Here is a 12,893-nt window from a genome sequence, read left to right as displayed (position 1 = left end):
CTAGGGGTGGGAAGGACTATCTGGCCTGAGCACCGTAGCCTGAGATCGAGATGGCCCTAGGAGAGCAATTCTATAAGTTTAAGATATTTCTTACTGTATCCATACAAAATGATTTATATTATATATGCTTATATGCTTGTCGGACAAGGAGAGGAGAGATACACCCTTGGGATTTCACTCTAGGGTGGGTCCTCCTGCTGAGAGAGGATCTGTGCTAGGAGCGGCCTTCCCTGAGGCCAAGATTTCTACCCCTATTGATTTCTACCCCTATTGATTGTGACCGCACCTATGTGTAATTGTTTCCCCAATTCCTCTTGGAGAGAGATATAAGGAGACTGTAGATTGGGCATGAGGGAGCAGGGGCAGAGACAGAAGGAGGAGAGACAGAGAGACGGAGCAGAGACAGATGAGGAGAGAATCAGAATAAACTACGACTAATATCTACCAGCCTGGCCCTCATTCCTTCCTCCGCCTGACCATCGCCATCGACCTCTCCGGGGTGGGAGAAGGGTGAGACTACCGAACGTGGGCGGCGGGAGAGATAGAGCCACCGCCGCTGTGTGTGTGCCGTGCCCCCTACTTGTGTGAGTTTACACACACACTTAAGGGTTTCTCCATGTGCTGTGCCTAGTAACTGCCACCACATGGCCGGGTGGTGGATGCAAGAACTGGGGGAGTGGCCGGTGGTGGTGAATTGGTAGCAAAGCACCTATCTTGAGGGCATGGGCTATGAGTTAGATCCCCGGCAATGCCCCGTGTGCCCACACAGTAAAGGCAGCCCATCCAAAGATGCTTCCTACTGAGGGAGGAAGTTAGGCGAAGCAGCAGAGCAGATAGTCATGATTCCCAGCCTCTAGAGTCGCTCACCTGAAACCGCCTCTTTCGGGAGGACGGTGTATGTGGTCTCCATTCCAGCATGGATGTGGTCAGCTACATGGCAGTGGAGTAGCCAGGTCCCAGGTATGTTGGCGAGCATTTGCACAGTTTGGTAGGTCCCCGGGAAAATGTCAAAGACGTCAGAGCGATATGCGTCCATGCTCTTAATTAGAAAAAAATGACAAGTACAATGTTATTATATGGAAGAGTTCATGCAGATAACCTTTCATTGACCAGTTCGGGGAAATTAGTCTGTTTAAAAGGAAAAAGAGAAAACTTCTGTGTTTCTGGGTTGGTACAAACAGTAAGACATGTGGGCCAGATATTGTTGCTCAAGTCTTGGCTACTGGGTAGGTGTGAATGAGAAACTGGCGAGTGAATTTCATCCATCAGGACCTCCTACAGCTTCTTACACTCTCATCTGGGTTACCTCTGTCCAGTGCTGGAGCTGTACAAGGGAACTTAACTGTGGCCCCAGCTGAGCTCTGTCCTCAGGAACCTGTCCTAGGAGTGCTTGTCTTTGATTTTTGGGTTTTTTTTTTCCCCCTTTTGGGTCACACCCAGCGATACTCCAGGGTTCCTCCTGGCTCTGCACTCAGGAATTTTTCCTGGTGGTGCTTGAGGGACCATATGGGATGTCAGGGATCGAACCCTGGTTGGCTGCGTGCAAGGCAAACACCCTCCCTGCTGGACTAATGCTCCGGCTGTCCCCCCCCCCCCCCCTTGTCTTTGAAACTTGAGACAAGGAGGACCATAGCAACACGAAGGGAGGTAGGTGGAGAAGACAAATCTAGGAGCAGCTTATGTGAACTCAGAGCAGTAAGAACTGGAGGGTTATTTCTGCAGGGCTGGAATCGAGAGGCCTCAAGAATATAATGTGGATGTGAAATATAATCAAAAACAGCAGCATGCCGTTTTCAAAAGTGAGTTCCAAATAGTCACCATTCATTTAAAGCCGGGTTCTTACTGGCTTCTTCTGAGATCTGCCCGGGGTGAAAGCTAGGGCTGTTTTTGACCACAGATGAGGGATCTAGCTCACATCAGGCCATTTCAGATTCAGAACTTGGGACAGGCAGAGGGTATAATTGAGGCAGGCCAATACGGTGGCCACAAGAACCACACAAGTCAGTTGGAAGAACTGGCAGGGAGCAGAGGAGACTTAGCAGAAAGCTGGCCTACAATCAAACTTGTCATTTCACACTGTAATGATGGTAATAAAATTACCATAATCCTGTCCCCCATCACACATGTGATGCCAGTTTCAAAATTACCACACATGGTAATAAAAATTCCAATGCTGAGTAATCTCCATCCTTGGGCTGACTTTTCCTGAAAAAGCCCACCTTTCTCATGAACGCCAACCCCTGAGTTTAGAAATACCTTTAAAATATCCAGATTCCCTGCCCAGTCAACGCTCCCTCTCCCCACCACTAAAGCTAGGCCAACGACTCAACTCCACTGCACAAATATTCTCTGCAGAGGGGCAGAATGTTACTCCTGGTGCTGCTCAGAGGGCCATATGGGATGCTGGGAATCGAATCCGGGTCGGCCGCATGCAAGGCAAACACCCTACCCACTGTGTTATCACTCCAGCCCCTCGAATCAATTTTAATTCTAGAATCATATCAACAGTTGTGGCTTTTTCTATACTGAAATAATTTTTTTTTTTTTGCTTTTTGGGTCACACCCGGCGATGCTCAGGGGTTACTCCTGGCTTTGCACTTAGGAATCACTCCTGGCGGTGCTTGGGGGACCATGTGGGATGCTGGGAATCGAACCCGGGTCGGCCACGTGCAAGGCAGACGCCCTACCCGCTGTGCTATTGCTGCAGCCCCTGAAATAAATTTTTAAAAAAATTAATGCGGATTCTATTCCCTCAGGTTCGATCCAGAGAGTTTGCCCTCTCTCTCTCCTAGAGCTGTATTAAATCTTCAGGAGATTTTGTGTCACTGTCTGTCACCTTAAATTCTCTTCTGATGAGGCCAGAGGTCTGAGTAGAGGACTGGGATTAACTTCCCTTCTGTAAAAAGCTTAACCTCACCTCAGTGTCGGGATCCCAGCTCCCCAAAATGTAGGCAGGAGGAATTAATCCCAAGCCAAGTAGGGTAAGTGGAACTCACGTACAGATTAGCTGCTGCTTGTGACTGGAAGGAGATCACATGATTTAACCAGGTGTCACCTCCCGGGCACCCTTGACCTTTGTCATGTTTCTTCACTCAGAGTCATCTTTGGGTAAACATTCCACCATGTCTGCTAACAGTTCCAGTGCAGGGCCTAATCCAGGAACATTCGAGTCCAACTCCGTGAACACCCACTTCAGCTGGGAACCCGTGGACTAAGAAACCAAGGATTTTTTTTTTTTTTGATTTTTGCTTTTTTGAGTCACACCCGGCGAGTCACAGGAGTTACTCCTGCTCTACACTCAGGAATTACTCCTGGCGGTGCTCAGGGGACCCTATGGGATGCTGGGAATTGAAACTGTGTCGGCTGCACGCAAGGCAAAAGTCCAACCAATGCTATTCCTCCAGCCCAAAGCCAAGGATCTAAGCACTGTCAGTAACGGTAGAAACGGCTGTGTGCTGTTTGAGATTTAAATGTCTCTTGAAACTTCCACTATCCATCGATCTCTCTGAGGAAATATCTTTCTTCATTATATGTATGAAAACATTTTCAGACAAACAGCAAAACTAACCACCATGCGTGACTCCTACCTGGTACTCGAAGCTGTGTCCATGGAAGTGGACGGTGTGCAGGTCTATTTCGTTGCCCATTCCCATCAAGTACCAGTTGACGCGATCCCCTTCATGCATTCTTAGACCTTGTAGATTCCCAAACATCCTTCCGTTGATAGCTGAGGAGAGTGCAGGACAGTATATGACCTTTGTGGATATTTTAAACCAATGGCCATCTCACAGGAAGTCTGATGGCTGAGCTCATAAAGGGCCTATTTTAGAGATAACTGAACTTATTTCATGACAGGTCGGTAGCATGAGTACTTAAAGATCAATAATCAGATCACATCACTTTTCTAGTCATTTCACACCAAAAGGCTGAATGAATCCTCATTTGGATGTTATTTAAAGTGGGAAGAGATTTTTGGAAGTTGGTAGCAAGGTTAACAGATGGCTGATAGATGGAGTGAGGTTAATAGCTTCAAGCAGAATCCAGTCTCACATATAAAGTGAGACTGAAGTGGTTTATTATAAAATGGGGGGCATGAGTAGCCTCCAAAGTGGTTTTATTTGAAAGCAGGAAATAAAAAAAAGGTTTCAGAATAATGTATCATACCATGCATTTTGTTGCTTTCTATGAATTCCTCGTCCTCTTTATTAACTTTCTCAGGGTGATCAGAGTATGTTTGGATGTTGTCATCTAAGTACCAAGATTCATTCTCATCAAAAACTAAAAACAGAAGGGCAAATTCCAGTGTCTTTGGGGGATTGGACATTTTCATATAATGTCTCCGGCAGACAATCAATGGGCCGATCAATCCACTATAGAGATCCTGGAAACAAGCAAAACATTTTGTCATCCTTGTGATACGGGTCAGGATTTCAGACAACTGGGACTTCAGTGCCCATGAACCCAAGAATTTTAAGAGGGTGATTTTATCAGTAATCCCTCCCTCACGTGGCCCCACCATGTATGTTTTTTTGCGACTTGAAATAGGTCAGAACAAGGGTGAATAGTTATGAGGTCACATGGGTGACATAATAACAGAAATGGGTGCAAAAATCAAACAAATATAGGAGGCTGGAGAGATATTACAGTAGGTAGGGCATTTGCCTTGCATGCCGTAGACCAAGGTTTGATCCCCAACACCCATATCGTTCCCCAATCACCACCAGAAACAAGTCCTGACTACAGAGCCAGGAGTAACCCCTAAGCATTGTCAGGTGTGTCCCCCCAAAACCCTCCCACAAACATGAAATATACTCAGGCCGGAGTGATAGCACAGCGGGTAGGGCATTTGCTGTGCACATGGCTGACCCGGGCTCAATTCCCAGTATCCCATATGGTCCCCCGAGCACTGAAAGGAGTAATTCCTGAGTGCATGAGCCAGGACTAACCCTTGTGCATAGCCGGGTGTAACACCCCCGCCCAGATAAAATATACTGGTTCAGCTAAATAGCAGCTAATAAGAACCTCAAGGAACAGTGTTGGTTTGCTTCTTTCATGAGCCTGTTACTAACCAGTTCACTAAAAATCTAGAGATGAGTCAAAGAGCCATGTCCTGCCTCCACTCTTCACCCTACTCTCTGCATCACAGGGAAAATACAGAAATAGAGGAAATGAACCACTTGTTAAGAGAGATGTCAAGAGCTTTTAGGCATGGAGGAGGACCCCAATCTATGACAAACTTGGTTGGTTGGGCAAGGACTTGCAGATTGGGTCTTGAAGGACATTGGATGTTCAGGAATTTTAGACTATAGCTTCTGGGTCATAGGTTGCCACTGGGCAGGCTGGGTGGCATATTTGCATTTGAGATGAGTCATCCCGGTGGGGGAGTGAAGGAAGCCTTCATGACAAGGACCTGGCCTGTGGGCATAGAGAGAAAGGCTTGTTCCCGGGCTCTGTAGATGGGGAATGGTCTGAGCCAGCCAGTGGGGAGGATGAGCTCATTCATGTCCAGGGTTCTAGCCTGAAGAAATGTGTAGAAGTTGCACTTGTGACGTTGATTACGACAGGAAAGACAGAAGGAGATGGAGGGGGTCCCAGATTTCCACTGGAAATATCTGGGGACACCATAGAAGAGAGATGTTCAGTAGGGAGGTAGAGACCGGTCTGGGCTCAGAAGAGAGATTTGAAGTAGAGGTTTAATTCCACAGAAGAATCTTGGTACAGGTGCTGATTTCTGGTTGAGTGTTTTGTTGGCTTCTAAATACTGACTCGAACAATAGCTTCAGCTGTAGTGCAGCTGAGCTTGGCTTTCTGGAGGGTGTGGCAGGAGCGACGTGCCCAGCAATGTTCAGGGAGCCTGAGGATCACTGCTGGCCATACTTGCCTGGCTGGTCAAATGGTTTGATGCTTGAGCCCTGCACAGTGCCCCGCTAGGGTCATATACAACAGTGCCTCCCGGACTATGCCCTACGGTGCTTGGGGGGCCTTGCAATGCTAAGGATCAGGGAGGGGTGGTCCTGAGCGAACAGAGCATGTATCCCTGACCCTCACTTATCTTCTCTGCCCAGTATTGACATTTTAAAAATAAGGGTAACATCTAGTGATGCTAGAGGCTCTGGGGCCACTCCGGGTGGGCAGGCCTGAAGATTTGGTGTTTGGATCCAAAAGGGGATCAGAGACCCCCAAAGTCATACCCAACAGTGCTCACATGTCTTTGCAATGTCACTAATCGAACCCCAGGCCTTCTGCGTGCAAAGCTGTGTTCTACCATTTGGATTATTTCCTGACCCCAAGATTGGCATTTTTATTTTCATATAGTCATAGAGCTGCAAAATCATTACCTCGGATTTTTAATTTAGCTATTTTTCTATGGAAAGTAAATAAGACACTGGGTGGAGGAATATTTAATTATATTATCCATCAATGCAAACAGAGTTGATCCTTGAAGGCAAAGGAAAGCAAAGAACTGGATCCTTGAAAGCAAACAAACCAAAAATTGACGCTCTAGTGAATTGCAGAAACAACTTACTTTCCTGGGATTTTAGCATAGGATTGTCCACAGGAAAAGTCTTAGTTACCTGCATCTTCCTCGTTATATGTCTACTTTGAGAATTTTCACAAGACACAAATGATCAAAAATTTACCTTCACTTGATCCACTGTTGAATAGTAAGCCCAAGGAATACAAGCGCTGTCTTCTCTTTCAGCTCCAGAACTTGCTGGGATTTCCCAGAAGTAGCTACGAGTTTCACCTAAAAAATCAAGTGTGGTTACATTTAGAGTATATTTGATATCCATACTCAACCTCTTTTTTTTTCTTTTGGGTCACACCTAGCAATGCTGAGGGGTGACTCCTGGCTCTGCACTCAGGAATCATCCCCTCACAGTACTCAGGGGGCCATATGGGATGCAGGGGATCCAACCCAGGTTGGCCACATGCAAGGCTAGTGCCCTACTCTGTACTATTGCTCCAGCCCCATACTTAATCTCTCTCTCTCTCTCTCAATATATGTATGTAGATATACATATATTTATTTTATTTTGATTACTTATTTATTAATTAGCAGGTAGGGCTCACATGCAGCTGACCCGATTTCTTTGTCCCTCTTGGAGAGCCCGGCAAGCTACCAAGAGTATTCCGCCCGCACAGCAGAGCCTGGAAAGCTACCCGTGATGTATTGGATATACCAAGCACAGCAACAGCAAGTCTCACAATGGAGACATTACTGGGATCGCTAGAGCAAATCCATGAACAACGGGAGGACAGTGCTACAGTGCAGTGCTAATTTAATTAAATTTATTATTTATTTTAATTAATTAATTAATTAATTATTGCTTTTTGGGTCATGCCTGGTAATGCTCAGGCGTTACTCCTGGCTCTGGACTCAGGAATTACTCTTGACAGTAGTCAGGGGACCATATGGGATAGCATTGATCGAACCCGGTTCAGCCATATGCAACGTAATGCTATACCTGCTGTACTAACTCTCCGGCCCCTCAATCCTTTTTAAAAATGATAGTTTATGGCTCTACAAGGAGGTTAATTGAAAAGAGAAAACATACCCTAGTATTGTGAGAAGTCATAAGTCACGGTGTTTTATCTGCTTACTGGATGCTTAGGAATGTGGTATTTTTTTTAATTAAAAATTTTAATGGATATTTCAAGACATGAAATAGTACATAAATATTTATTTATTTATTGTTTGTTTTTTTGCTTTTTGGATCACACCCAGTGATGCTCAGGGGTTACTCCTGGCTCTGCACTCAGGAATTACTCCTGGTGGTACTTGGGGGACCATATGGGATGCTGGGGATCGAACCCAGGTTGGCCGCATGCAAGGCAAACGCCCTCCCCACTGTGCTATCGCTCCGGCCCCAGTACCTAAGTATTTATAATGAATAGGTAAGTTTTCACAGTGACTTTTTTCTAAACTCAGTTTCTGTAACCTTTCAGGTGGAATGGACTGATTTTTTTTCTTAGAATTTTTTTTAAAAAGAAAGTGCACTATACTTCCCAACACTGTTCCATTTTGCAAACAAAAATGTATTGCCTCAAAAAAAATGTAGTTTAGGTAGACTGGTTATACTAGTGCTCAAGTTTCCCGTATTGATGTACAAAGTTATTCACCCTCACCCCGCCCCCACCTGAGAACCCAGGACCTGCCATCCCTGTCCTTCCCTGTCCTTCTAGCACCTCTAGCCCACGTCTTCGTTCTCCCTCGCTCTGCCCATGCTGCTCAGTCACGGGTTCTGGAAGCCAGGGCCAAGGCTGCCGCTCATTCGATACTGCTGAATCCCCCTCGGCCTGTTGCTCTCCACGTGCTGGATCATCCAGCGTTCATCCTTCTCTGCTTCACTTCCCTTAACATTAGGCCTTCCAGTTCCGTCCACGCCTCAGTGGGCCGCGGGATTCTGTCTCTCTTAGCACTGCATTATGCAATAAGCCTTACCAACCAGTGACCCAGCGGCTAGACATGTCAGGGCAACTGGTCAACCTCAAGGACCACAGCCGCAGAGCAGTGGTTGGAAGAAGGGGAAGGGGAGCAAGGTGGGAGAGGTGGACGTTTTTCTTCTTGATTGATAACAGATCTTTGACCTTTCTCCTGTGGATATGGGGGACGGGGGCACATGATGTAGACACACACACATACCCACCTTCCCACATTTTCACCTCCTTCTTCACTTCACTCTGGAAGGTTCCCCTCTCTCATAGGGGTTGTTTGGGGAAAGATTTTAAAATACGATGTTTGGGGGCTGGAGCAATAGTACAGCGGATAGGGCTGTGGCCGACCCAGGTTCGATTCCCAGAATCCCATATGGTCCCCTGACCAGAGCCAGGAGAAACCCCTGTGCATCGTCAGGTGTGACCCAGAAAGCAAAAAATAAACAAACAAAATAAAATAAAATACTATGTTTGGGCCAGAGCAATAGTAAAGCGGATAAGGCATTTGCCTTGCTCACAGCCAACCCGGGTTCAATCCTCGGCATCCATATGGCCCCCAAGCAGCACCAGGAGTAATTCCTGAGTGCAGAGTCAGGAGTAGCCCATGTGCATCGCCGGGTGTGACCCAAAAAGCAAAAAACAGACAACCCCCCCCCGTTTCCCCCACCCCCCGCCATGAATACCTGGTAAAGTTGGGGTAACCGTGGGGCTGTTCGTTTTCACCCCATGGGCGTGTATGGAGTATGACCTGGAGGCCATGTTTTTAAAAACAATTTCCACTTTTTCTCCGGTGTTCGCGTGGAGCATCGGCCCTGGCAGGAGGGAGAGGAAAGAGGAGGTGATGCGGCTGTCGCACCGAAAGTCCTGACTCAGTGGCAAGAGCCGAAAGCCTTGGGAGCCTCTGGAGTCTCGGGACAGATGGTGCCTTTCTGTGTTTTGCTCCTTAAGCTTCCTGCTTCTGGATTGAAGACACTCCCGAAACGTCCTGCCTTGTCGGGTTGTGCAAAGCCTCTCGGCCGGGAGGAGCTTCTGAGTAAGAATTTGTGGTAATATGCACTTCAGGAGGTGGGGCTTCTCTTCCGTTTATGCCATCTTGCCAATCTTCTTTTTCAGCCTGTGTGGCACCAGGACTTGAACCCAGAGCCTCATACATGCACAGCAATAGCTTTCTACGAAGCCACATCCTCAGCCCCATCTTGCTAATCTCAATTTGTCTCCTGCTAGAGAGTTTCTCTTACCCAGCAATCCTGCCAGGCTTCCTGGGCATCTTATCCCAGGAGTGGGGGATGCTCAATCCCACAAACTCTTATAATATAGAAGCATCTACTGGGGTTTGGAGGGTCGACCTGGAAGGGTCCTCCCCACCTCCCTAGAATTTCAAGGCTCAAGTCGGTCCTTCCACCTTTGACATATATGCTCAAGCAATTCCAGGAAAACTCAAGACAGATTTCCCTCCTGTCCTGAGCATGCTAATCCTTTTTTCTTTCCTTGTTTCCTTGTCGACCGACACATTCTTGAAATTCCTGGTGGACATCTTCATCTAAAAGCACATAGCCATGAACTTGGAGGATGAAACAGGGAGAATTTGGGGGAAATATTCACTGGTTTCTAGGAATGCCATCCAGTCACAGGCATCAACTTGATAAACACCAAATCTGTACAATTTTCATAGCAAATGGGATCAAGGTCACAGTCCTCCCGTTGATCATCGATTTGCTCGAGCGGGCCCAGTAATGTCTCCATCATGAGACTTGTTGTTACTGTGTTTGGCATATCGAATATGTCACAGGGAGCTTGCCAGGCTCTGCTGTGCAGATGGGATGAAAAACAAAACAACAACCCTATTTCTTGCAGGAAGGAGGAATATTTCTGTTGTCTTTGGGTGGGGGGCAACCTTCTAAGCATTGATCTGGAGGCCTGGGGTGGGGTGATCAGGGGCCATGTGATGCTAGTGTTCAAGTCAGACCCCTTGCATACAAAGCCCAAACACTAGTCCTTGGAGCAGTCGCCCTGGCCCCATCATTTTTGGACTATTTCTTCTTCTCTAACCTCTCTGGATGTTGTAATGGCAGGGGTGAGGTGGGTGAGGGAGATGGCTGCTCCCCGCAATACCTGACCAACTAGGGTGGTGATTTGATGCAGTGCTGCTCAGGCCCCGCACGCCGGGAGACATCAGGACCCCCGCCTTGGTGGCTGGTGGGCTTCAAGGTCACACCAGCAGTGCTTAGAAGCCGTGCAGTGCCAGGGATTAAAACCAAGCCTGGTGGCTACAAAGCACGTGCCCGACCCCTGAATCATCTGGGTGGCAGTTCACTGGCCGCCCCAGGACTTGAGCAGGAGTTACCCAGAATGCCCAGGTGTTCTTCCTCGGGGCCTCGCTCCATCTTAGTGCTGAACGTGCTGTCGGTGTATTGGCGGTACACAACCTTCTTGTACTTGGAGCCAATGTACAACTCTTCCTTGTCTAGAAAGACGTTTGGAGCGCTGCGGAGACACGCACAGGCAAAACGGCAGTTAGCATTTGTCTTGGTGGAAGCACAGTTTCCCCTGGAACCTTTTGAACCAGAAAAGAGTGTTCAGCGAAGTGATTCTGTAGCTGGGGATGGAACACCTGCATCCCGGCTGGAGTGAGTGGGGGGGGCAGATGAGTGGGGCGCCACTCTGCCCCTATGACAGTCGTCACTCTCTAGCTGAGTCCATTTCATCAACTCTGAAATGGGGGATCGGGGCCCAGGGAAGGGCTGGGTGACTTGGAGCGTCTGCCTTACAAGTTGCACCTGGTTCCAAGTTAAATTCTTAGTGCTCACACATGCATGGGGCCTGGTTCGGGCAGCAGTGATGTCTGCCACCTCTGACTTTACAAACCCTTCATGGCCGTGTTACAACCCAGTAGGTGTGAGCACCACCCCACCTCCTGGCGAATGTGTGAATGCCAAAGCTGTGCGCCCTCCCCAGGAACTCTCTTGTTCGGGACCCCAATGCCACGACTCTACTGTTTCTGCTCACTACAACCTAAGTGCGCTTTTAAAAATTTTTTTTTCCCCAACAAGGTGAAACAATCTTAAAACTTAAAATGTGGATCATTATTCTTAGTTGACCTAAAGTCAATAAAACATTCTAATATGTTTGTGTGTATGTGTGTGTGTGTGTGTGTGTGTATGTGTGTGTGTGTGTGTATGTGTGTGTGTGTGTATAAAGCATGAGCCCTGGCAAGGGACACAGCTAAAGTACCAGCAGCGGCCTGATCATCACAGAAAATGGGAAGGGAAAGGGAGAAAGAAAAAAGGAAAAAGAGTGAAAATAAAAATGAAAATACTCTTCCATCAAGTAGGGCGTTTGCCTTGCACGTGGTCGACCCGGGTTCGATTCCTCTGTTCCTCTCAGAGAGTCAGGCAAGCTACCAAGAGTATCCCACCCGCCCGGCAGAGCCTGGCAAGCTACCCAGGATGTATTCAATATGCCAAACACAGTAACAATGTGTCTCACAATGGAGATGTTACTGGTGCCCACTCAAGCAGATCGATGAACAACAGGAGGACAGTCCTACAGTGCTACTCTTTCATATGTCACAGTTTGTCTATATGGCTGGGAGTTGGGGACACATAGCCCGTGGCTTACTCTCTGGAAGCTTGGGAACCCACGTGCAACTGAACTTGACCACAGCCGCACCGTGCAAGGTGAGAGCTTGCAGCCCTGCACTCAGCCGGCTGTGTCAGGGTCTGAGTATCTGCAGGAGGGCAGCTGAGAGTGCAGGGCAAGGCGCTCAGCCTGCGGGCAGTGGATCTGGTTCCACCCTAGGCAGTGCACATCGCCCCCTCCTGCCTCGACAATCCCCCAAGGTGACTCCCGAGCACAGAGCCAGGAGAGGAAGCCGCTCCGTCAGATACCGCCCCCAGCCAACCCCCAAAGCACGTACAGAGTGGTCGCTAGCCTGGGCACGGGCTCTCTGGAGGAAGGCCGAGCAGCCTTCCTGGGTGAGGAAAGTCTTGTCTGGGCTCTGCACTGGAAGCGATTGTCCTTCTGCGCTCAGCTGATGCTGCAGTGCCAAGGTAAGGGCCGCGGACAGCAGAAGGAGCGCAGAGAGGAAGGGAGGCGTGAGTGAGAGCAGAGCCGGAGGCGCCGAGCTGCAGAAAAGCAGAAGCGAAGGATGCTGGCGGCCGGTGGGGTGGACGGCTCACGCACCTGTGCTCCTGGAGCTGGTGCAGCTCCGTCTCCCACGCCCTGCGCGGCGAGTAGTCCCACTCCGTCTCCACCGCCGCCACGTAGTAGGTGCGCCCCCCGCTCAGGGAGGAGGGCTCCGATGCCTCCTTGCAGTGCTCCACCGTGTACGTCTGCCTCATGCCCCCTGTGTAGTGGTCGGTGGTGAGACACTCCACCTCAAACGTCCCTGGGGTGGGCACAGAGAAGCATGTCACTCCCTCTCGTCTGAGCTCGGCTGGGACCCCTCCACCCAC

General features: G+C 48.6%; 1 protein-coding gene across 1 annotated transcript in view; it reads right to left on the bottom strand.

Moving 5' to 3' along the window:
* LOC130030168 (ceruloplasmin-like) overlaps positions 1 to 12,893 on the bottom strand; it is a 53,103-nt gene that overhangs the window by 1,901 nt on the left and 38,309 nt on the right. The window contains exons 12-18 of the mRNA XM_056121388.1: positions 12,622 to 12,826; positions 10,784 to 10,923; positions 9,123 to 9,251; positions 6,642 to 6,748; positions 4,165 to 4,381; positions 3,588 to 3,727; positions 868 to 1,039 (exon numbers count right to left, since the gene is read on the bottom strand). Coding sequence (XP_055977363.1) covers positions 868 to 1,039; positions 3,588 to 3,727; positions 4,165 to 4,381; positions 6,642 to 6,748; positions 9,123 to 9,251; positions 10,784 to 10,923; positions 12,622 to 12,826 — 1,110 coding nt within the window. The remainder of the gene's footprint in view (positions 1 to 867; positions 1,040 to 3,587; positions 3,728 to 4,164; positions 4,382 to 6,641; positions 6,749 to 9,122; positions 9,252 to 10,783; positions 10,924 to 12,621; positions 12,827 to 12,893) is intronic.

The sequence above is a fragment of the Sorex fumeus genome, unplaced genomic scaffold (assembly GCF_029834395.1).
Source record: "Sorex fumeus unplaced genomic scaffold, SorFum_2.1 ptg000044l, whole genome shotgun sequence".
NCBI lineage: Eukaryota > Metazoa > Chordata > Mammalia > Eulipotyphla > Soricidae > Sorex > Sorex fumeus.
The sequence above is the reverse complement of the archived record's forward strand: the minus strand, read 5'-3'. Positions and strand labels throughout refer to the sequence as shown.